A 22,260-nucleotide genomic window follows, 5' to 3' on the forward strand; every position below is an offset into this window, starting at 1 on the left:
TGTCCCGCGACTAGCTTAGTCAGAAAGGTATGTTTTGCAATGTGATCTGCATTGAAAAACATTTAGTGGAGTCCAAATGAGACATGCAGGGTATTTTAGATCCTGCATATTTCAATAAAGAGAACCTGTCACCTAAAAACCATCACATAGGGGACTTCTTGTCCCCTATGCGATAAAAAAAGTAAAAAAAAATTGCAAAACAATAAGTTACACCCAAGCACATAAATCCCCCCCCCCCCAATTTTTTTAAAGCCCTCCACCACTACATATATGATTGTATGGCCGTAAACACATACGTTGGGGTTGCCTACGCACGAATACGTATGCTACACGTTGCTGTGCATGCCGGAGTGAGAGCAATAATTCTAGCCAGGGCTTTTTTTCTCCGAGAATAGGTGCAGGAACTCCTTCTAAGTTACATAGTTACATAGTTACATAGTAGGTGAGGTTGAATAAAGACAATAGTCCATCTAGTTCAACCTGTGTAGGTGTGTGTGGCTGGCTGTAATCATCTCACATACCCCTGAATGTTCTGATCCTTGAGATGTAAGTCTAAGAGTCTTTTGAAAGCCACCATACTACCCGCAGAAACCACCTCTTGTGGTAGAGAATTCCACAATCTTGTTGCCCTAACAGTAAAGAACTCCCCGCGTTGCCTGAGGTTAAAACGCTTCTCCTCTAATAGCATTGTATGCCCTCGAGTCCTCATGCAATCCCTTCGAATGAACAGCTTTTTTTCTAAGCTGGGATCCCCATTAAGACGTCTCTTCTCCAGGGAGAATAAATCGAGCGATTGTAGACGCTCTTCATAGTCAAGGTCCTCCAATCCCCTAATTAGTTTAGTTGCCCTTCTCTGGACTCTCTCCAGCTCCAACACATCCCTCCTGAGGAATGGCGACCAGAACTGGACGGAATACTCCAGATGCGGTCGGACCAGAGTTTTATAAAGTGGAAGGATTATAGTCTTATCTCTGGAATGCATCCCTTTCTTTATGCATGCTAATGTTCTGCTGGCTTTGGCAGCTGCCGCTTGACATTGCATGCTGTTTCCTAATCTATCATCAACTTTGTGTCTCCGCCCCCTACCCACCTCTGAGCACTAACCCTTGGTTCCACCCCTACCCAGCTCCGAGCACTGACCCTTGGTTCCACCCCCTACCCAGCTTCCAGTACAGCCCCTTTTAGAGAATATAGAGGCAAGTATAATTTTGTATCGGAATGTATGGAATTTGGTTATGCTAACAAGAAAAGCAATAAAATAGATCCCCCACAGCCAGCAGCAATAGACCCCCCCCCAGCAGCAGAAAAATATCTCCCAGCAGCCAGCATCAATCGACTCTCTAGCAGCCAGCAACAGTAGACCCCTCCCTAAACAGTAGGTCCCTTCCAGCAACAATTAACCCTCAGTATCAAAAGATCCTCCACCAGCAACAATAGATCGCCATGCAAAAATAGATCCCCGTCCAGCAACAATAGATCTCCAAGCAGCCAGCATCAGTTGACCTTCCAGCACCCCCTGGAGGTGCCGGAACTGCGTTCCCACGCGTTCCCGCTGAAAAAAAGCCCTGATTCTAGCACAAGACCCCCTCCGTACCACTAAACTGATACCTATAGGGGGCTTTTGAAGCGTCGCCTATAGAAAATATAGAGTACAGAAGTTTGTCACCATTTCATGGGTGCACACACATTTAAGGTTTGGCATGTTAGGCATATATTTCCTTGGCACAGCCTCGTCTTTTATACTGTATCTTACCAAAAATTTGGGTAATTTATTGCATTTGTTTGCCCAACAATTCTCTTTAGTGTGTTTTTCACTGACACTTTGTGTTTCCTAGACCTTTGCTGTAATATCATGTGACATAAAAAATTGGAACTACCACTATTTTAGTCTCTAGCGTATCTGCTTTCAGAAAATATATAATGTTTAGGGGTTTTACATCATCTTTAGGGATAAAATTATTTTTTAAACGTGTGCAAAAAACACTCTGGCCGCGAAAAGCTTGCCTGGTCTGGGACATTGCATATGGTGTCTCAGTGCTGTCCATATCTGGGGCTACCATTGAAGGAGCTTCTCCAAAGAGTAGCTACAGAGTGAGGAGTGTCAATTTGTTGTTGCTCAGGGTTTCTGGAGTATCCAACTGCTCCCTACACCGTATCCCGGTTATTGAGCAATACATTTAAAAGAAAAACAACCCTTAGATCGTTCATTTAGCCTGAAGAGGGAATGATACTGGGTGTCTGGCTGCTGCCCCCCTAAACTAGAAAAGGAGGTTGGGGCAAAACCAACAGGCCTATTTGGGGGTGAGTGCTTCATTTACACCAGCCCAGAAGTCAGTTTTAACACAAGGGTGAAGCTCTTGTTTTAGCCACAAGACTAATTATCAAGTCTTATTGAACTCAAATGAAACCAATTTTTTTAAACCATACATTTAGATACGGTGCATACATTTTTTTTAAAAAGTATTTTTTTAGTTTTCTTTTATAGCCATTCCAACCCTATTCCAACCTTCCATTCCCTAGTAGTACACTGAATATCAAGGCCACTGAACCATATGTGAGCTTTGTGTCAGACACACCCCATGCACAGTCACAACTTCTGTGCTCCAATCAGCAACACTTACACTCTCTGCTCCTGGAGGGGATATCTACCAATGATGAGGCTGCATGTTTCCCCTCATCTTGGATAGTTCCTGTTCTATCTCTGGTGCAGTAAATTGAGGGGGATACTTTTCAATAGGAACAAAAACAATAGCAAAAACCTGACCGAGGTTCCGGCTTCCCTCCACCCTATTCAAAAAAGGGTTTGGCTCAACTTAAAAGCGGAGTTCCACCGAAAAGTGGAGATTCCGCTTTAAGTAGTCCTAACCCCCTGCCACATTTGACATGTCATTTTTTTTAGGGGGGGAGCAGGTACCTAGTTTTGACAGGTACCCGCTTCCACTTCCTCTCAGAGTGCCCTAGCGCCCAGAGCGGAAGTTTTCCTCTCCCCCTCCCTCCCTGCAATCTTCTGGACAAGTCACAGATCCCAGAAGATTGCCGGCCAAACAAGACACGCAGCACAACTCGCACATGCACAGCACGCACTCGGCTGTGAGTCTGCAAGCTGTCACAGGCAGGTGCCCACACTAGTGATGCCAGGGTTCTGCCGTAAACTCCAACTTGCCGAGATTTCCAACGATGTTACTTCTGGTGAGTGTACACCAGGAATATTTGGAGATTTCGACCACTTGGTGTTTTCACATGACACACCGACAGCCTATACCAATGATGGCGAACCTTGGCACCCCAGATGTTTTGGAACTTCATTTTCCATGATGCCCAACTACACTGCAGAGTGCATGAGCATCATGTAAAATGTAGTTCCGAAACATCTGGGGTGCCAATGTTTACCATCACTGGCCTATACACTCCCATAGGTGCTATAATTAGTGCAGATTGTTAGTCCGTCCGCTAGTAACCAAAAACATGGCCGCCTCCATGGTGGCGACAACTAGCAGGTGGACTAACAATCTCCACTAATTATAGCCTATACTGGAATGTATAGGCTGTGGGTGTTGTGCAAAAACACCAAGTGGTCGAAATCTCCAATTATTCCTGGTGTACACTCACCAGAATTAACCACTTTACCGCTGAGTACCGTAGTACTACTGCGGCAAAGTGGCTCTTGTAGGTCTGACGACGTAGACCTACGTCGCCAGACTCCTCCCCCTGTAGGCGGCGCTCGCGCGCCGCCGGAGGCACGCTCCCGCTGTTTTCATTCACAGTGGGAGTCGGGCCAGGGGAGGAGCAGCGGCGATCGCCGCTGCTCTGCCCCGATCGTCGGGGAATCCAGTTTGGAGATCCGCCCGCCTGTGTAAACAGAGCGGGCGGATCTCCTCAGTGACAGGGAGTGACAGATCGGACTGTTCAGCATAGCTGGACATCCGATCTGTCCTTGTCTCACACAGTCACCTCCCCCCCCACACGTCAGTAAGCACCAGGCATACATTAACCCCTCCCTCTCCAATAAAATTAACCCCTTCCCTGCCAGTGTCATTTTTACAGTAACAATGCATATTTATAGCACTGATTACTGCAGTAATGTCACTGGTACCCCCAAAAGTGTCAAAAATGTCAGTCAAGGGTCCGATCTGTCCGCCGCAATGTCGCAGTCCCGCAAAAAAAAAATCGCAGATCGCCGCCATTACCCGTTAAAAAAAAAACCCACCAAAAATGACATAAATCTTTCCCTTAGTTAGTAAACGCAATAACTTTTGCGCAAACCAATAAAAATACGCTTATTGCGATTTTTTTTTTACCAAACATAGGTAGCAGAAAACAAATTGGCCAAAAATTAAAAAAAATTTTGATTTTTACATCTTTTTTGGGGTAATTTCATATAAAAAATGTTAAAAATATTGTTATTTTTTCAAAACAAACGCTCTTTTTTTGTTTATAGCGCAAAAAGTAAAAATCGCACAGGTGATCAAATACCACCAAAAGAAAGCTCTGTTTGTGGGAAAAAAAGGACGTAAATTTCGTTTGGGTACGGCGTCTCACGACCGCGCAATTGTCAGTTAAAGTCGCACAGTGCCGAATCGCAAAAAGTGGCCCAGACGTAAGACAGCAAAATGCTCTAGTGGTAAAGTGGTTAAAGTTAAAGTGGTAAATGTCGTTGGATATCTTGGCAAGTTGAAGTTTTCGGCAGAACACCGCTGAAACCAGAGGGAGAGGATTGAGGCTTTGGGCGGCCGCATCGCTGGATCGTGGGACGGGTAAGTGTGTGTATATTAAAAGTCAGCAGCTACACTTTTTGTAGCTGCTGACTTTTAATAAACAAGGAAAAGGCTGGAACTCTGTTTTAATTTTTCAGTGTCTATCACAAAGCGAAACATCATGATGGATGTGCTGACCCTTTAAAAGAATAATACCATAAAAAATATCATACACACATGCAAAACCATTTTTTTTTTTTTCGTGGTTTTGTATAGATCCCTACAAAGCAATCTGAGGCTGAATGAACACTAATGGAAACCACTGAATAAATGCTTCTGTAGAGGTGATTTTAATTTACTGCCATGCAATGATGGATCGCATGTGTTTCTCAGCTGCCTTTGATATCATAGAAAGCTCACAACAGGTTCTTAGTACCTACCTGTGAGAATAGGCAATGGCCTATAGTGCACATTTATTTTAAGTGACCCACTTTGTATCAAGTCCTTTTGTAGTAAGTGCAATCCACTTGGCTGTGTGCGCTTTGCAAATAAAACGTACTTCCATTTTTGCTCTGAGTGTTTTAATGGGAAACTGTCAGGATAGAAATATTTATTTATTTCAAAGTAAAGCCAATCACTAAACTTCTATATCATCTTTATAATTTAATATAAAGCATTTTTCAATGTTTTTTGACCACATGTGGACATGTGCTACATTCTGTTCTTCTCCCCTACTGCTCTCCCCACAGCTTGTATCAGCAATCCACGGTTGTCAAAATGAAAAGTTAAACAAAAAAAAAGAAACTGCTTATATTTTATTTGTAAATAACTTTATAATGCTTTGAACCAAACTCATAATTTTAGTGCAAGTTACAGTTTTATCTACAGTAACAAAAACAATAAATCAGTGCAGTGCAATAAAAGTCCATTTCCTCTGAGGGGATGGTACAGATAGTCCACAAATCGATGGAAAACTCCATTGACACCAGAGTGAAAGGACGGAAGACGGAGCACCTGAGGTGACACACCACCACCACCAAGGTAAAGATTGGATGCTCACCTCAGGCTTATGAACCCTGATTGAACAGAAAGGTCTAACAGGCTGTCTGTATACTCAAATTCAGCCAATTATTATGTGTAAATAAAATGCTCAAATTAAAAACATTTTATGCTTTGCATGTAAATACACACTCATGAACATCCAGGGGAAAAAGTACAGCACACTCACATTTGAGCCAGGAAAGTGGTGAGTGATGTCAGTTACAGCAGCTCCACCCCCCGTACGTGTTACATCCAACGGGATAGCAGCGGGTGATGCCAATTACAGCAGCTCCACCTCCTGTATGCATTACGTCCAACGGGACTAACAAAGTCACGTTGGAGGTAACACGTACGGGGTGGAGATGCTGTAACTGGCATCACCTGCTGCTATCCCGTTGGATGTAACATGTACGGGGGTGGAGCTGCTGTAACTGATGTCACCCATCACTATCCTGGCTCGAGTGAGAGCGCGCTGTACTTTTTCTCCTGGATGTTCATGAGTGTGTATTTGCATGCAAAGTATCAAGTGTTTTTAATGTGAGCATTTTATCTACACATAATAAATTACTGAATTACAGAGAGCACTATCAGTCCTCTATGTTTCTTTCATATTTGACCTGTGAGTGTATCTGCTTTCTGGTATCGGACTCCATTGAGCATTTATACCCATGAGGGGGGGGGGGGAAGCCTGTTAGAACTTTCTGTTCACTCAGGGGTCTGAGGTAAGCGGCCAATCCTTTCCTTGGTGGTGGTGGTGGTGTATCACCTTAGGTGCTCCGTTTTCTGTCCTTTCACTCTGGTGTCATTGGAGTTTTCTGTTGATTTGTGGACAATCTGTAACATCCCCTCTGAGGGAGGGGACTTTTAGACCCCGTTCACACTGGCGCGACGCTACTTGCCGGGGCGACCTCACAGGTCGCGGTGCGCAGCTCGCACCGCGACCTCGGAGCGGCCGGCACGGACTTCATATCATTGAAGTCAATGCAGGTCGCTCCAGGTCGCCCCAAAGAAGCTCCGAACCCTTTTTCTAAGTCAGAGCGATTTGTGTCGCTCCTATTAGAACGGGTCCACAGCTACTCTATGGCAGGCGACCTGTCAGGCGACCAGGTAACCTGACAGGTCGCCCCAGTGTGAACGGAGTCTAATTGTGCTGCACTGACTTATTGTTTTTGTTATTTTTGAGGAGCTGTGAAATCTTCTCCTAATGTTCAGCTTGAAACTTTCCTTCTATTATTGCTACCTTGTATGCGGTGATTGTTTTTTACCCAGATTTGTTTATCTACAGCCGCGATCTTCAAACTATGGCCCTCCAGCTGTTGCAGAACTACACATCCCATGAGGTATTGTAAAACTCTGACATTCACAGACATGACTAGGCATGATGGGAATTGTAGTTCCTGAACAACTGGAGGGCCATGGTTTGGAGACCCCTGATCTACAGTAACACATTTTTTTTTTCTTATTAACATTAAGATTTATTTTCATTTTGTTACCTAACGCCTATGGATTGCATACAGAATAAAATAATTTTTGTAAGACAAGATCACTGAAAACAATTATCTTTATAATTCTATTTTTATTTATTAATTTATACATGTCTTAAAAAATGATATATATGAATTTTATAATATATATATGTCTTAAAAAGTGTATTTATATATATTGTAAAAAAAAAAAAAAAAAAAAAAGAAACAGTACTTGGATGTGGTACAGGAATATTGTACAGAAGAATATAACAAAAACACAAATATCAACTTGAAACTCATGAACAGAGCTAAGGTCAAGTATTCAGAGGCCAAAAGCAACACAGTGTATGTGTTTCCAAATAGAAATAGCTTCCGATTGAAACTACAGGCTTGGCATTCGAAGATTTGCAGAGACCAACATAAGTAGGAAGTAAGTTAGTGGAGCCTGCGAGGACGGATAGTTTATTTTGGGAAAGAAATAAGGGCCTGTGAAGGTTAAGTATGATATATGTATTCTAAATGGACAAAAATTGTGTGCCTCTGAAAGTAATGGTTGCTAGAATCCTCAGAAATTGTTGCCTCTCTATTGGGCTTTTGATCAGCGGTATAAGCATAAAAAGAGGGAAGGGAAAGAGCGTGAGGAGGGTTCAAGTAAGAAGGGAGAGAGAAGGAAGGGATAAGGGAGGAAGAAAAAAAAAAGGGAGGGGGGTATGTCGTATTAAAGGGTGTCAAAGAAATATAGTTGTATAAATCTGACAGATGTAAACAAGTATCAGCGTCGGTCAGTACAAAGAGTTCCGGGTTAACAGGTAGTAGGGTTCCTGATTCAGATAGATATGGTTCTTAGTAGTGGGTTAATTAGTGAGCCTCCCATATTCTTCAGTGGTTTTGAAATGGGTCCAATGGGACCATCGTTGGAAAAAGGTTTGTTGTGTCTTTCTTGAAACATGAATTCATTCTTCCATTTCCGCTATTTTATCGAGGCAATGAAGCCATTCTGAGATGCTAGGGGAACAAAGTGACTTCCAATGTCTTGGAAGACAGAGTTTGGCTGCATTTACCATGTGCATGGCAAGTTATTTGTGATATGTCTTATGTGGTAGGGTTGAATGATGGCGGAAGACAGATTTATGTCACAGTTCATACACCATGGCAAGACTGAGCACAGCAATAAGACAAAAGGTAGTTATACTGCATCAGCAAGGTTTCTCCCAGGCAAATCAGACTGGGGTTTCAAGATGTGCTGTTCAAGCTCTTTTGAAGAAGCACAAAGAAATGGGCAACGTTGAGGACCGTAAACACAGCAGTGAGCCAAGGAAACTTAATGCAGCAGATGAAAGACAAAGCTTAACTATGCACAAAAACATAAGAACTTGGGGGGGGGGGGATAATAGCAGCAGGTGCTCTGGACTGATTAGTCAAAATATAAAATATTTGGCTGTAGCAGGAAGAAGTTTGTTGGGGGAAGGGCTGGAGAGCGGTACAATAATGAGTGTCCGCAGGCTACAGTAAAACATGGTGGAAGGTTCCTTGCAAGTTTGGGGCTGCGTTTTTGCAAATGGAGTTGGAGATTTGGTCAGGACCAATAGTGTCCTCATTGCTGAAATACAGGCAGATACTTATCCATCATGCTATACTATCAGGGAGGCTTCTGATTGGCCCCAAATGTATTCTACAGCAGGACAATGACCCCAAACATACAGCCGATGTTCATTAAGAACTATCTTTAGGGTAAAGAAGAACAAGGAGTCCTGAAAATGATGGTTTGCCCCCACAGAGCCCTTCTGAGTTCCTTCAATAATTGTGTGCAAGTATACTTAGAAGAATTGATGCTGTTTGGAAGGCAAAGGGTGATCACACCAAATATTGATTTGATTTGGATTTCTGTTCTGTTCATTGACTTCCCATTTGTTATTAATAAAATTAAACTATTAACACTTCTATTCCTGAAAGCATTCTTCATTTACAGCCTTTTTTCACTCCTGCCTAAAACATTTGTGCAGTCGTGTATATATATTTATTGCCAAGGGTATGCCAAGGTAAAAATTGTTCTGGTCTTTAGGGGGTGTACAAGTATGAGAACTGGTTGGTTACATTGCAGCTTTAACTAAAAGAATACCTGGTGAAAGTTCTTGTTCAGGCACTTCCTGTTATGGGATGGCAATGTTTAACCTTGTATTGCAGGCCTCTCTGCAGCTTGTGGATTTGGGTCATGCTTTTCTACTCAGGTTTTGGCTGCTTTCTAAAGAAGAGGAGCTGTCAGACTTTGCACACCTCTTGTTTTGATGCAATTGCAATACTTTAGTTGATTTAAACTGTTGAAAGTTTAATTGGGCTTTAAAGCAGTTCACATATTTTTATTTCAAGTGTGAATTAACTGATCACTTGAAGTGATTGAATCAACTTTAAAGTGGTTGTAAACCCTCACATATACCCAGGGAAGTGACTGGCCTCAGATGATACACAGAGATGAAACAAACCCTTCTATAGATCACGTTAAAAACATTTTTTCATCTATTACGAACACAGAGGAGGGGGCAGAAAGATTGCACTTATACTGTGTGAGAGCTGATTGGAGGAAAGAAACACCCCCCCCCCCCCCTCCACACAGCAGAAGAACTATGCTGTGAATAGACAAGTTCTGTTCTGTCAGAAGTGTCTGATTCTGATAACAGAGGAATGAAGCACCAGAGAGAAATTACACTTAGAGCTTTGGAGAGAGATAAGTACACACTGCAGATGTATGTGTTTTGTTCAGATTTCATGACTGAGGTTTACAACCGCTTTAACGAGATAGTGTCCTATAATTTAACAGAGTGTTTGTGATATCACTAACCCAAGAGGGTGTATTTATAAACCAGTGAATCTAGCATTTGCCAAACATTCACTGGAGGTAAGTCTTTCAGATTTGTAAATGACAGTGATTGATAGTTGTGAATTTTTGGTGAAAGTTGCATTCTCTGCTTTCTAGATAGACCACCTCCAAGTGAACTGTGTTCGGTAAATTCTCTATGGCCACCATAGTGGCATAAAGGTGTCAAATACTCAACAGGATATGATATGATATGAACTTGCGACCAATGCTGTCATCTTATAACTGTGTTGTTTCTGTTTTCCAAGGGAGATGCATTAGCAATGCTTGGGTATGTGATGGAGATATTGATTGTGAGGACCATTCTGATGAGGATAATTGCGAAGGTTATTTGTGTGGACCACCCAAATTCCCCTGTGCTAACGATACCTCCATCTGCCTGCAGCCCGAGAAGCTCTGCAATGGTAGAAGAGATTGTCCCGATGGATCCGACGAAGGCGAAATTTGTGGTACTTTCTTTACTAAATTGACACGTTCTACTTAATGTTCTTAAAGCGGTTTTGCAATATGTAACTTTATCAGTAAATGGGTTTTCTATTTTGCTTAACGATTTACTTAGTTCTCTCTTGAAGCTTTTCATAGTTAAATAATAAGGACATATTTGTGATAAAATTACAAAATTGCTACTTTAAAGCAATATTAAACCCAAAGCCAAAAATTTAATATATTGAAGCTTACCAATCATTAAATGAAATGTGGTGGCTGCATTGGTATTCTTTTTATGCTTTTTTGCTCTGTTTACACCTGGGGATTTGGGCCAACACATCTCTGGTAGAGAGGTCCCACTCTAGATGAAGGATCATAGAGGGCACCTCTTGGACAAGCAGCATGGTCAGTCTCGGGTAAAGGTAGTGTTAGATTAACTAGCAGTTTTAGATACACTATCAAATAAGCCAAACTTCAGTTAATGATGCAGTTACAAGTTTTTTCCTTTTGGGATAAAGGTTTTACATGAATAAATAAAGGCTGATCATTGAAAGCACCTCTGTCAGTGGTAAATGGTTTGTCTCTACTCTCTAACTCAGGGTTTCTCAACCAGCATTCCTCCAGAGGTTGCTAGGGGTTCCTTGAGCAATGCCTCTTTGATAAGTTGCCACTGACATCATCTTTTTAGCTATCTATAAGAGGGTAATTCTTCCCAATGACCACAAGTGTAAGGGTCCTTTCACACGAGCGGTGCGCTCGGCAGACTCTGTTTTTCTCAGCGGGGATTGATCCGCCAAATCCCACTGAGCAGGTTGATGACAGGTCTGTCTCCACTTAGTTTGCAGAGACGGAGCTGTCAGATCCTTGCTCTCCTCTATGGGCGATTGGATGAAAATGGACCGCCTGTCCATTTTCATACGATCCAATCTGATCCAATCCTCCAGACGGATCGTAAATAGGGTTTCCATCCATCTGGATTTCACGGACAGGATCGGATCGGATAGCAGCGGACATGTCTTCGCTGACATCTGCTGCTCCATAGAGGTACATGGAGCATCCGATCAGGTCCGCCTGAAAAACTGACAGGCGTACCTGATCAGAAAGCCGTGTGAAAGGGGCTTGGACACATTGCGTTAAAGCAGCACATTCATTTTTAATGGCCTGACAGTGAACCCTAACACACTAAAAAATTAGCATGCTCCTTTTCTTGATTGAATGCACCATGCACCCATGTGAAAGGGGCCTAAGGAGAATTCTTCCCACTGACCATAACACTAATGTATTATGATTTGTAGTCATTTTTAGCAGGGGTTCCTTGAGACTGGAAAGTTATTTCAAAGGTTGCTCTGTGTTGAAAAGTATGACAAAGGTTGCTCTAACTGATACATTTACAGGAAAGCGTGTTCAAATGAAAAACAACAGACTTAGAGCCCATTCACATTAGCGCGACTTGTCAGGCTACTTGGCAGCCTGACAAGTCGCGGTATGTCGCGGTCCATTGAGTAGTACAGGACCCGTTCTAATAGGAGCGACACAAGTCGCTCCGACTTAGAAAAAGGGTCCTGTACTACTTTGGGGCGACCTCGGAGCGACTTGCATAGACTTCCATTATGTGAAGTCTCTGCAAGTCGCGCCGAAGTCGCGGTGCACAGCGGTGCACGCGACTTCACAGGTCGCCCCCGAAGTCGTGTCACCTTAATGTGAATGGGCTCTTACAGGCCAGATCACCAGATACAATTAAAGGAAAGGCAGCCTGAAATGAAAACAAACGCAGCCATCACATATAAGAATTGCAATAGAATAAATGTTTGCTTTTGGGTTTAATATTGCTTTAAAATCAGTGTTTCTGTAAAGTTAAGGGCTTTGCCGTAAAGATCAGAGACTAGATGCATGTATAAGTAAATACAACTGATCATCCTGGGGTGATGGAAAGGAGAAAGAATGCAAAGATTTATGGGAATGTAGCTATCTGCTCTGCTGTGTGGAATTCTAATGTATATGCTGGCAGGGGCTGCAAATAGAAATTTCAAATAGAGCAACCATAGTGGATTGTAATGCAGTTTTTTTGGGTGGACAGCAGGAGCAAGGAAAAAGGTACAAGGAAACTTGCTTGAATTGCCTTAATGTATTAAAGAAACGAATGTCTGAAATCTCACAGGAATCAGCTTTTCATGCTATCCCTCAGCTCAGATCTTTAACCAAAAAGTTATGCACAAAGGACTTTAAGTTCATGTGAATCAACGGCTCTTTTTATTCCATATTACTCCAAATTATTGCACAAATTTCCAGAGTGACATATCAGTATGGATTTCACACCATTTCCCCAAACTCAGTTTGTCTAAAACCAAGCTTTTATTATTTCCTCTTTCCCGATCACCCCATCATGACTTTACCATTGAGATCAATAACACAAATATTGGTCCCTCTGCACACGTCAGGGCGATAGAGGTCATCCTAGACCTTAGAACTTTGAACCCCACATCCAATCACTGGCTAAATCTTGGCACCTTAACCTCCGTAACATTTTTAGAATTTGCCCATTTCTGACTTACCAAACCACAAAACAACATATTCCTTCCGTTGTTAGCCCTTGCCTTGACTATTGTGACTCCCTTCTTGCTGGCCTACCTACCTCTACTTCTGGCTATCCACTACCTATCTCTACTTCTACTATCTCCCATTCAGTCTATAATGAAAGCTGCTGCTAGACTTATACACCTTTCTAACTGATTTGTGACTTCTGCTCCTCTCTGCCAATCCCTTCACTGGCTTCCACTAACCCTACTAACTAACCCTTCAGAATACTAGCCACATCATACAAAGCCATCCTCAACATCGCCCCCAGCTACATAACCAACCTCACCTGCAGATATCCCCCAAATTATCCACTCCCCTCTTCCCAAGACATCTTGCCTTCTAGTTCCCTCTTCACCTCTTCCCATGCTTACCTTTAGGACTTCTCCAGGGCCAAAGCCGCTTGACGTCACTCCAGCGCATGCACGCGGGAGCCGCCGGTTTCGACACAGGGCTCTAAAGAAACGGCACGGTTTCTCAGAGAGCATGCGCCAATGACATCATCAGCTGCAAGCAATGTAAATATCTCCTAAACGGTGCAAGTTTAGTAGATATTTACAGTACCTATATGGGTACAAACATTACAGGGGGTATACAACTTCTTTAAGGGAAGCCTAAAATCTGTACTTCAGCCACCTACATCAGATCACATCCCCTGCAACTAATAACTTTCATTGCACCCCCCCCCCCCTCCCTTTAGATTGTAAGCTCCATGAGCAGGGCCTTCCTATTCCTTCTGTATTGAGCTGTGTTGTAATTGTACTTTCTCCCTTTATATTGTAAAGTGATGTGCAACCTGTTGGCCCAAATGAATCCTGTTTATTACAAAAATAGTACTATACAGTACTAATAATAATAATAATTCCATAATTCCATATGATCCATCAGTAAAAAACAGCAGCATGTAAAAGGTAAGAGATTCTGAGTTCACTCATCCTGTTGGGATCCTGGAGAGATAAGGAACTCAAATCTTACAAGAATTCAATCAGTGGTGTGCAAGAGCAAATCATATAGATTTGGGATCCTCGGCTTTACCAGGATCCTACCAAAAAGTGTCCCAGGTGACTAGGTGAGAATTCTGGAAGCAAATGTTTTTCATTTCTTCCTACTCTAGAAACACAATAAAATGCTGTTGCTATGAACAGAACACATATTTTTTTTTTTTTAAATGATTTGTGTCCTGGTTATGGTCCATTTAAATAGTGGTACTGTAGCTATACCGCATCCATACAGCTGCTTAACCACTTCTGGACTTGAAGGATTTGCCCTCTTAATGACCAGGCCTCATTTTGCGATTCGGCACTGCGTTACTAATGGACAATTGCGTGGCCGTGCCACGCTGTACCTAAATAAAATTGATTTCCTTTTTTTCCCACAAATAGAGCTTTCTTTTTGTGGTATTTGATCACCTGTGCGTTTTTTTTTTTTTTTTTTTTTTTTTTGCGCTTTAAACAGAAAAAAGAGCGACAATTCTGAAAAAAAAAAAAAAAAAACTTTCACATTCTGCTATATAACATTCCTAAAAAAAGAAAAATGTGTTTTCTGCTACATATTTTTGGTAAAAAAAAATCGCAATAAGCGTATTTTGATTAGTTAACGCAAAAAGTTATTGCGTCTACTAACTATGGGAAAGATTTATGTCAATTTTATTGTTTTTTTTTTTTTTACTAGTAATGTTGCAGATCTGGGATTTTTTTGCAGACAGATCAGACCCCTGACTGACATTTCTGACACTTTTGGGGTACCAGTGGCATTACTACAGTAATAATGTAAAATATGCACTGTACCTGTAATAATGACACTGGCAGGGAAGGGGTTACACTGTGGGTTATCAAGGGGTTAAATGTGTACCTGTGGGGGGGGGGGGGAGTGGCTTCTGAAATGATCACAGAGACCTGTGTTCCCATATAGAAGGATCACAGGCACTCTGTGATCATTCCAGAGAGAAGAACAGTCAGCAGTGTTTACAACAGCTGACCGTTCTTCTCTATCAGATGGGAGCGATTGCGGGGTGTCAGGCGGCAATCGGAGCCACCTGCCCCGTGCATCTGTAAAATATTGCAGCTGTAAAATATTGCAGCCTACCAGTCATTAGATGTGGTGGTTGCATTCGTTTTGCAGTGTCCCACTCTGGATGAAGGAGCACAGGGACACTTTTGGAAAGCAGCATTAATAATCTGGGGTGGAACAGAGTGTAAGACGAACTAGCAAATTTAGATACACTAACAAATCAAAGCCAAACTCCAGCTTTTCCTTTTGGGATAAAGGTTTAATGTAGCACCCTCCTAGATAGGTGCTAGGAAGGAGAGTAGTTTTCTCTGCCTGCTTAACAGGGGAGTAGCAGGTAAAATATAGCCTGCTCCATCTGCTTATTAGGGGAGCCTGATCAATAGTTATGCCTGTTGCATGTGTCCATGTGTGATTCATCTGGGCTAAGGGAGGTGTACCCACTGTAGCCAATAGGGGGCCATGTTGGACAGTGGAGGAAACCCCGCCAGTGACAAACAGGCTTTTGTAACTATCCCAGTGGGTTGGCACAACAGGGGTGCATCCTGGGATGTGTTATAAAGGCCAAGGGCACATGTGACAGGGGGTCTTTGGGCGTGAAACCAGGTCCCAGGAGGAGGGTGACGACTGTCTCTCCTCCTGCCTGTATGGAAGGTCTCAGGCAGTCGGCCTAGTGAGCCAGAAGTGTGGTGCAAAACTTTAATAGTAGATGCACTCACATGATCCTAGTTGGTTTAGGGCATGTACTATAGCTGGATCCTTTCTACTCTCCTGGATGACCCCTTCAAGGCTTGTACAGAATTTGATCACTGCTCCTAATGCACCCGATGGCGGGACCGGAGACCTCCTCGCCGAGGCTCTGGCGTTCTCGGCAAAGTGCGCCTGCGCCCCGACCAGCCTGCACAGTCGCCACTGCGCTTGAACGCCACGGCCCTGCTGGAAGACTGAGGGTAGCGGGGAGTGAAGGACAGAGCAACAGTACACACCCACATTTGTTGCTATGACAACGCGTTTCAGAGGCATGGCCTCCTTCTTCAGGTCAGGGCGAGGAGGTCTCCGGTCCCGCCATTGGGTACATTAGGAGCAGTGATCGAGCTCTGGAGAGTAGAAGGGAACCAGTTATTGTACATGCCCTAAAACAACTAGGATCATGTGAGTGCATCTACTATTAAAGTTTTGTTTGATGTCTTCAATAAAAACTATGTTATGCGAGGGCGGCTGTGCGCTTGTGTCTCCTTTTGACTTTTTTTATATATATGTAAAAGTACTGAGCAGCTTATTGTTTTATGTTTAGTGGCTCTTTCATTCGCAGAGAAAAGAAAACATCCTTTTTGTGTTTGTCCCATTGTATGTGCTGCAGCACAGCAGAGCGTACGGTAACCCGGGATGGATTTATCATCGGAGGGTGACAGTAGACGTTCCTGTGCTGATTCACAGCCAGTAAATATATGGATGCATTTCTCCCATTTTCATGTCTATTTATAACACTTGTCGTCCTCCTGATGAAAGTTGCCACAATGCAGAGCCACTCGTTATTCCTTTTCATGGCATGAAGATGAAGCTTATGATCAAATGTCATTTATTTTTTTTTTTTCCCGGAAGCGATATTTAATTCATTAACCAGGTAATAACCTAATTTATGTGGAGATCACTGGCACGCTCCTATCCCGAAGGGGTGATAATGCTTGTCTCTTGGACCTCATTCCTGCAAATTTTCTTCCATTTCAATTCTAAACTCATTTGCTCACTATATTTTTTAAAATAATGGTTGGTGTCAGTCCACTTATTGCCGGTATATCACAATAATCTTTAATTCTCTCCCTCTTCCCTTCCCTTCCCTTCTCTTTTCTCTTTTCTTCTCTTCTCTTCTCTTCTCTTCTCTTCTCTTCTCTTCTCTTCTCTTCTCTTCTCTTCTCTTCTCTTCTCTTCTCTTCTCTTCTCTTCTCTTCTCTTCCCTCCTCCCCTCTCCTCTTCCTCTCCCTTCCTCTACCATTGCCTTCTCTTCTCTTCTCTTCTCTTCTCTTCTCTTCTCTTCTCTTCTCTTCTCTTCTCTTCTCTTCTCTTCTCTTCTCTTCTCTTCTCTTCTCTTCTCTTCTCTTCTCTTCTCTTCCCTCCTCCCCTCTCCTCTTCCTCTCCCTTCCTCTACCATTGCCTTCTCTTCTCTTCTCTTCTCTTCTCTTCTCTTCTCTTCTCTTCTCTTCTCTTCTCTTCTCTTCTCTTCTCTTCTCTTCTCTTCTCTTCTCTTCTCTTCTCTTCTCTTCTCTTCCCTTCCCTTCCCTTCCCTTCCCTTCCCTTCCCTTCCCTTCCCTTCCCTTCCCTTCCCTTCTCTTCTCTTCTCTTCTCTTCTCTTCTCTTCTCTTCTCTTCTCTTCTCTTCTCTTCTCTTCTCTTCTCTTCTCTTCTCTTCTCTTCTCTTCTCTTCTCTTCTCTTCTCTTCTCTTCTCTTCCCTTCCCTTCCCTTCCCTTCCCTTCCCTTCCCTTCCCTTCCCTTCCCTTCCCTTCCCTTCCCTTCCCTCCTCCCCTCTCCTCTCCTCTTCCTCTCCCTTCCTCTACCATTGCCTTCTCTTCTCTTCTCCTCCCCCCTCCCCTCCCCTCTTCTCTTTTCTTCTCCCCCCTACCTTTCCCTCCCATCTTCTGTTCTCTTCCCCTCCCATCCCATCCTCTTCTCTTTTATTCTCTCTTCTCTTCTTTTCTCTTTTTTTTTCTCTCTTCTCTTCTCTTTTGTTTCTCTGTTCTCTTATTTTCTCCTCTCCTCTCCCCTCCCATCCTCTCCCATCCTCTCCGCTTCTCTTTTTTTTCTCTCTTCTCTTCTCTTCTCTTCTCTTCTCTTCTCTTCTCTTCTCTTCTCTTCTCTTCTCTTCTCTTCTCTTCTCTTCTCTTCTCTTCTCTTCTCTTCTCTTCTCTTCTCTTATGTTTATCTCTTCTCTTCTTTTCTCTTTTATTCACTCTCTTATCTTTTGTTCCTCTTGTCTCTTTTTTCTCCTCTTCTCTCCTCTCCTCTCCCACCCTCTTCTCTTCTATTTTTTTCACTCTTCTCTTCTATTTTTTTCTCTCTCTTCCCTTCTCCCCTCTTTTCTCTTCTCTTCTCCCCTCTTTTCTCATCTCCTCCCCTCCTCTTCTCTTCTCTTTTATTTTTTCTCTCTTCTCTTTTTTTTTCTCTCTTCTCTTTTCTGTTTCTCCTTTTTGTATTTTTTATTTGCATTTATTAAAGCAGTATTAAACCCATAATTACCATTGGAGGAGTACTTTGGATTTAGTGGATAACCCAGCTGACTGATGATTTTTTGTTTGTGTTTACCATTTGGACTTTTTTTTACTAATAGCTATTATACCTATTTACTGTAGCTATTATATTTTACACGCTGTACCTTTGGTCACAACCTGGTGGCTAAGTTACACTCAGTACCACTGTTTAGCTCTGCCCATTCTTTATTCAACACTGTCTTCTGAATGTTGTGTATTCACCTTTCTTCGTGCCAGCTGCCATACACATCATTGTATCTAGCGCTCACTCTATTTGGGGTTTTTTACAGGAAGTATCAGGCAAATACAACTTGGGGTTGATTTACTAAAGGCAAGTGGGCTGTTCATTTTGTAAGGGAAATTGCACTTTGCAAGGGAATTATTCATTCACTCTGGGAAAAATACCCAATTATGAGCAGGAAATAAAAGCCAACTGCATTTTTGCTTGCACATGATTGGTAGATGGAAGTCATTAGAGCTTCACTCCATTCACTATGCTCTGGGGAAAATTCCCTTGCAATGCGCAACTTCTGTTGCAAGGTAAATAGTCTACTTTACTTTAGTAAATCAACCCCTATGTGTGCAGTATATATATTTTTGGGAACATTTTATGATCGCTGTAAAAACAGGTAGAAATCTTTATCACCAGAGGAATTACATTTGAGATGGAGATTAGAGAGGCGGGGGGTTATGATAACCCACCACACATAGTTATGGTCCTGCTATAAATGTATAATTTTGACTGAAATAAATCCTAATGAAAAAACACTGATATCTACAATATATGACCTTACAAAAAAAAAAAACAGAAGAAAAAAAATAAGGACATAATGCAACATGTTATCAAATGTTGAAAGATGATTATGTTGCTTAGTGACAAATGTTCTGCATCACAGCTTCCTGCTGGGATAGTTGCCGATCTGTAATACAGCTTGTTATAAATGCACAACAGAAATTTGTGAAAAATACCGTATATGTAGATATTTGTTTTGCTCGATGTTACTTTATAGCTGACAAAAATTCACAGACACTTTATAGCACATAGAACCTTGTCCCGGAGGAGCTTAGGGGTATTTTTCTACTTTTTGTCACACAAGATGTATACAAATTATACTTAGGATTCAAACATTTTTCTAATGAAATCCAATTAGCAAAATGTTGGGTGAAAGCTATGTGAATCTTGCAGGTAAACATCTATAAATAGACCACTTCCTGAACCATACTAGGCCACATGCCCTCAACATGCCCAACTCTCCCCCACTCAAAGAGGCTGGGTCACCCGGGTATCGTCAATGACCATATATGTGCCCGCTGTACATACACTATATTGTCAAAAGTATTGGGATGCCTGCCCTTATGTGCACTTGAACTTTAATGGCACCCCAGTCTTAGTCCGTAGAGTTCAATATTGAGTTGGCCCACCCTTTGCAGCTATAACGGCGTCAACTCTTTTGGGAACGCTGTCCACAAGGTTTAGGAGTGTGTCTATGGGAATGTTTGACCATTCTTCCAGAAGCGCATTTGTCAGGTCAGGCACTGATGTTAGACGAGAAGGCCTGGCTTGCAGTCTCCGCTCGAATTCATCCCAAAGGTGTTCTATCGGATTGAGGCCAGGACTCCCCACTCCAAAAACTGTTCCCACAAAGTTGGGAGCATGAAATTATCCAAATTGTCTTGGTATGCTGACACCTTAAGAGTTCCATTCACTGGGACTAAGCCCAACCCATGAAAAACAACCCCACACCATAATCTCCCTTCCACCAAATGATTTGGACCAGTGCACAAAGCAAGGTCTGTAAAGACATAGATGAGCGAGTTTGGGGTGGAGGAACTTGATTGGCCTTCACAGAGTCCTGATCTCAACCCAATAGAACACCTTTGGGATGAATTAGGGTGGATACTGCGAGCCAGGCCTTCTCATCCCCATCAGTGCCTTCCTCACAAATGCGCTTGAAGAATGGTCAAACATTACCTTTGGACACACTCCTAAACCTTGTGGACAGCCTTTCCAGAGAAGTTGAAGCTGTTATAGCTGCAAAGGGTGGGCCAACTCAATCATAAACCCCTACGGACTAAGGCTGGGATGCCATTAATTAAGGTTCATGTGCGTGTAAAGGCTGGCGTCCCCATACTTTTGACAATATAGTATATATGGTCAATAACGATACCCTGGTGACCCTGCTCCTTTTTTATTTCAGTAACAGGAGCCTGGAGATATCACTCAGAGAGGATTGTGGGTGCATCATAGTGTTACTGCTGCCGAGATGTCATTCAGTACGAAGGAAAGTGACGGGATCAGCAGCATCTTGGGCCATTGGGCTTTTTTTTGACCGTTGGTCATTTGATGTGAACCCTCACCGCTGGATGTCATAACGGACGATGGATGTTCATCAGGGAACTTTAAAAATAAATTTTTAATAAAGAACTTGGCAAACGTTTGGGTGCTTTTATTTGTAGGGTGCATTCTTTTTTTTTTGTAAATGAGTTGGGATATTACGTCACCCTTAATTATTCACACGGGGATATCTGGGGTCCTCCTTCTTGTTAATGGGGGCTTCCAGATATTGATAAGCTCCCCAACTGCAGATCCCCACAACAGCTGAGCCAGAGTTGTGGGGAAGAGGCCCTTATTCTCAACAGCATGAGGACAAGGTGCTTTGCAGGTGATGGTGGTGGTGGTGGTGGTGTCTCTCCCTAGCAAAATTCCCCCAATCCAATGTTGAGTTGAGGGCATGTAGCCTAGGATGGTTCAAAAGGGGGGCTGTGTACACCCCCCGCCCCCCACACACACATACACCCTTTCCAGGCCAGCCAGGCTGTATGCTTATGCTTGGATACGGGTCTGATATTAAATTTGGGCAGGGGGGCTGGGCTTAATTTTTTTTTTCTTTTTGCACTGGATCCCCCTTAAAATTCATACCAGATCCGAAGGGCCTGGTATGGATTGTGGGAAAACCCTCATGCTGTTTTTTTTTTCCATTCCATCACTTTGCAGCAGCACTAATGTGGCCTTTTCAACTTTGCATTATTTATTACACCATTGAATGTATTTTATAAATTCAAGCAATGTGATTACCTCCTGAATTCAATTTTGGATCAGTCTATCAATGTTTCCTATACAGCAAAGCTCAGACTGAAAGAGGAAGAGGCAGCAAAAACGAGCCTGTCAGTTGTGCTGCAGTGCTCATGTGCTAACAAGGACCATAAAGGAGAAATCAGAGTAACATAAAGATGACCCCCTCAGGCTGTTGCTTATTCTTTACTGTCTAGGCACAGGGTAGGGGAGGGACAAAACCTTTAATTATAATTTAACTGCAGCAGTGTTGAGCTGTGTGGTAGAGCTGTGTAAATATTAGGGCTGGATGGACAGAAATACAAATCCTTTGGCAGGTAAACAGGTCCCATATTTGCATTTTATCTGTGTATTGAACTTTTTTGCCTGGTCTTCAGCTTTAAGATAATGGCCATGAACTTTAATTGCAGTTTAGATGGAACAAGTACATTCAGCAGTTTGCTTCTTTTCTTCTTTCCCCATCAGCCTCCCATCCACGTTCTGGCTATGTCATTAAAATGCAAGTTATTTATGTCTTCAATATGTGATTCTGTCATGACACCTAACCTCGGATCTCCGATTGGAAATTACCAATCACCTCCACTAACCCGGCCGCGCTTAAAACAAGGCCTCTCTAACTTTACATGCATTCTGCATGTCACTGCCAATAAAGGCTGTCATGAAATGCTAACCTTTTCACTGGGAGACTTCCCTGAATTGCTTGCAAGTCACTTAATATTTCTTCACCTTGCTCTTTCCATCCCTTCTTTACATTTAATGCCTTCAATGCCGGTCTTAGACAATGCCGAAACCGCTGCCAGTTAAGGAAATGCCATTTTCCTCACTTAGATTGCCCATTTTCTTCCTGTCATGTGTTAGACTCCTT

The 22,260-nt window shown here is 42.7% G+C and overlaps 1 protein-coding gene across 6 annotated transcripts in view; it reads left to right on the forward strand.

Moving 5' to 3' along the window:
* The window catches only part of LRP1B (LDL receptor related protein 1B), a 2,177,452-nt gene that overhangs the window by 1,309,740 nt on the left and 845,452 nt on the right, over positions 1 to 22,260 (forward strand). For all 6 annotated transcript variants that reach the window (XM_082262163.1, XM_082262161.1, XM_082262165.1 and 3 more), the window contains exon 22: positions 10,322 to 10,522. In XM_082262163.1, coding sequence (XP_082118289.1) covers positions 10,322 to 10,522 — 201 coding nt within the window. The remainder of the gene's footprint in view (positions 1 to 10,321; positions 10,523 to 22,260) is intronic.

Source organism: Pelophylax lessonae (genome assembly GCF_965119305.1).
Source record: "Pelophylax lessonae genome assembly, chromosome: 6".
Classification (NCBI taxonomy): domain Eukaryota; kingdom Metazoa; phylum Chordata; class Amphibia; order Anura; family Ranidae; genus Pelophylax; species Pelophylax lessonae.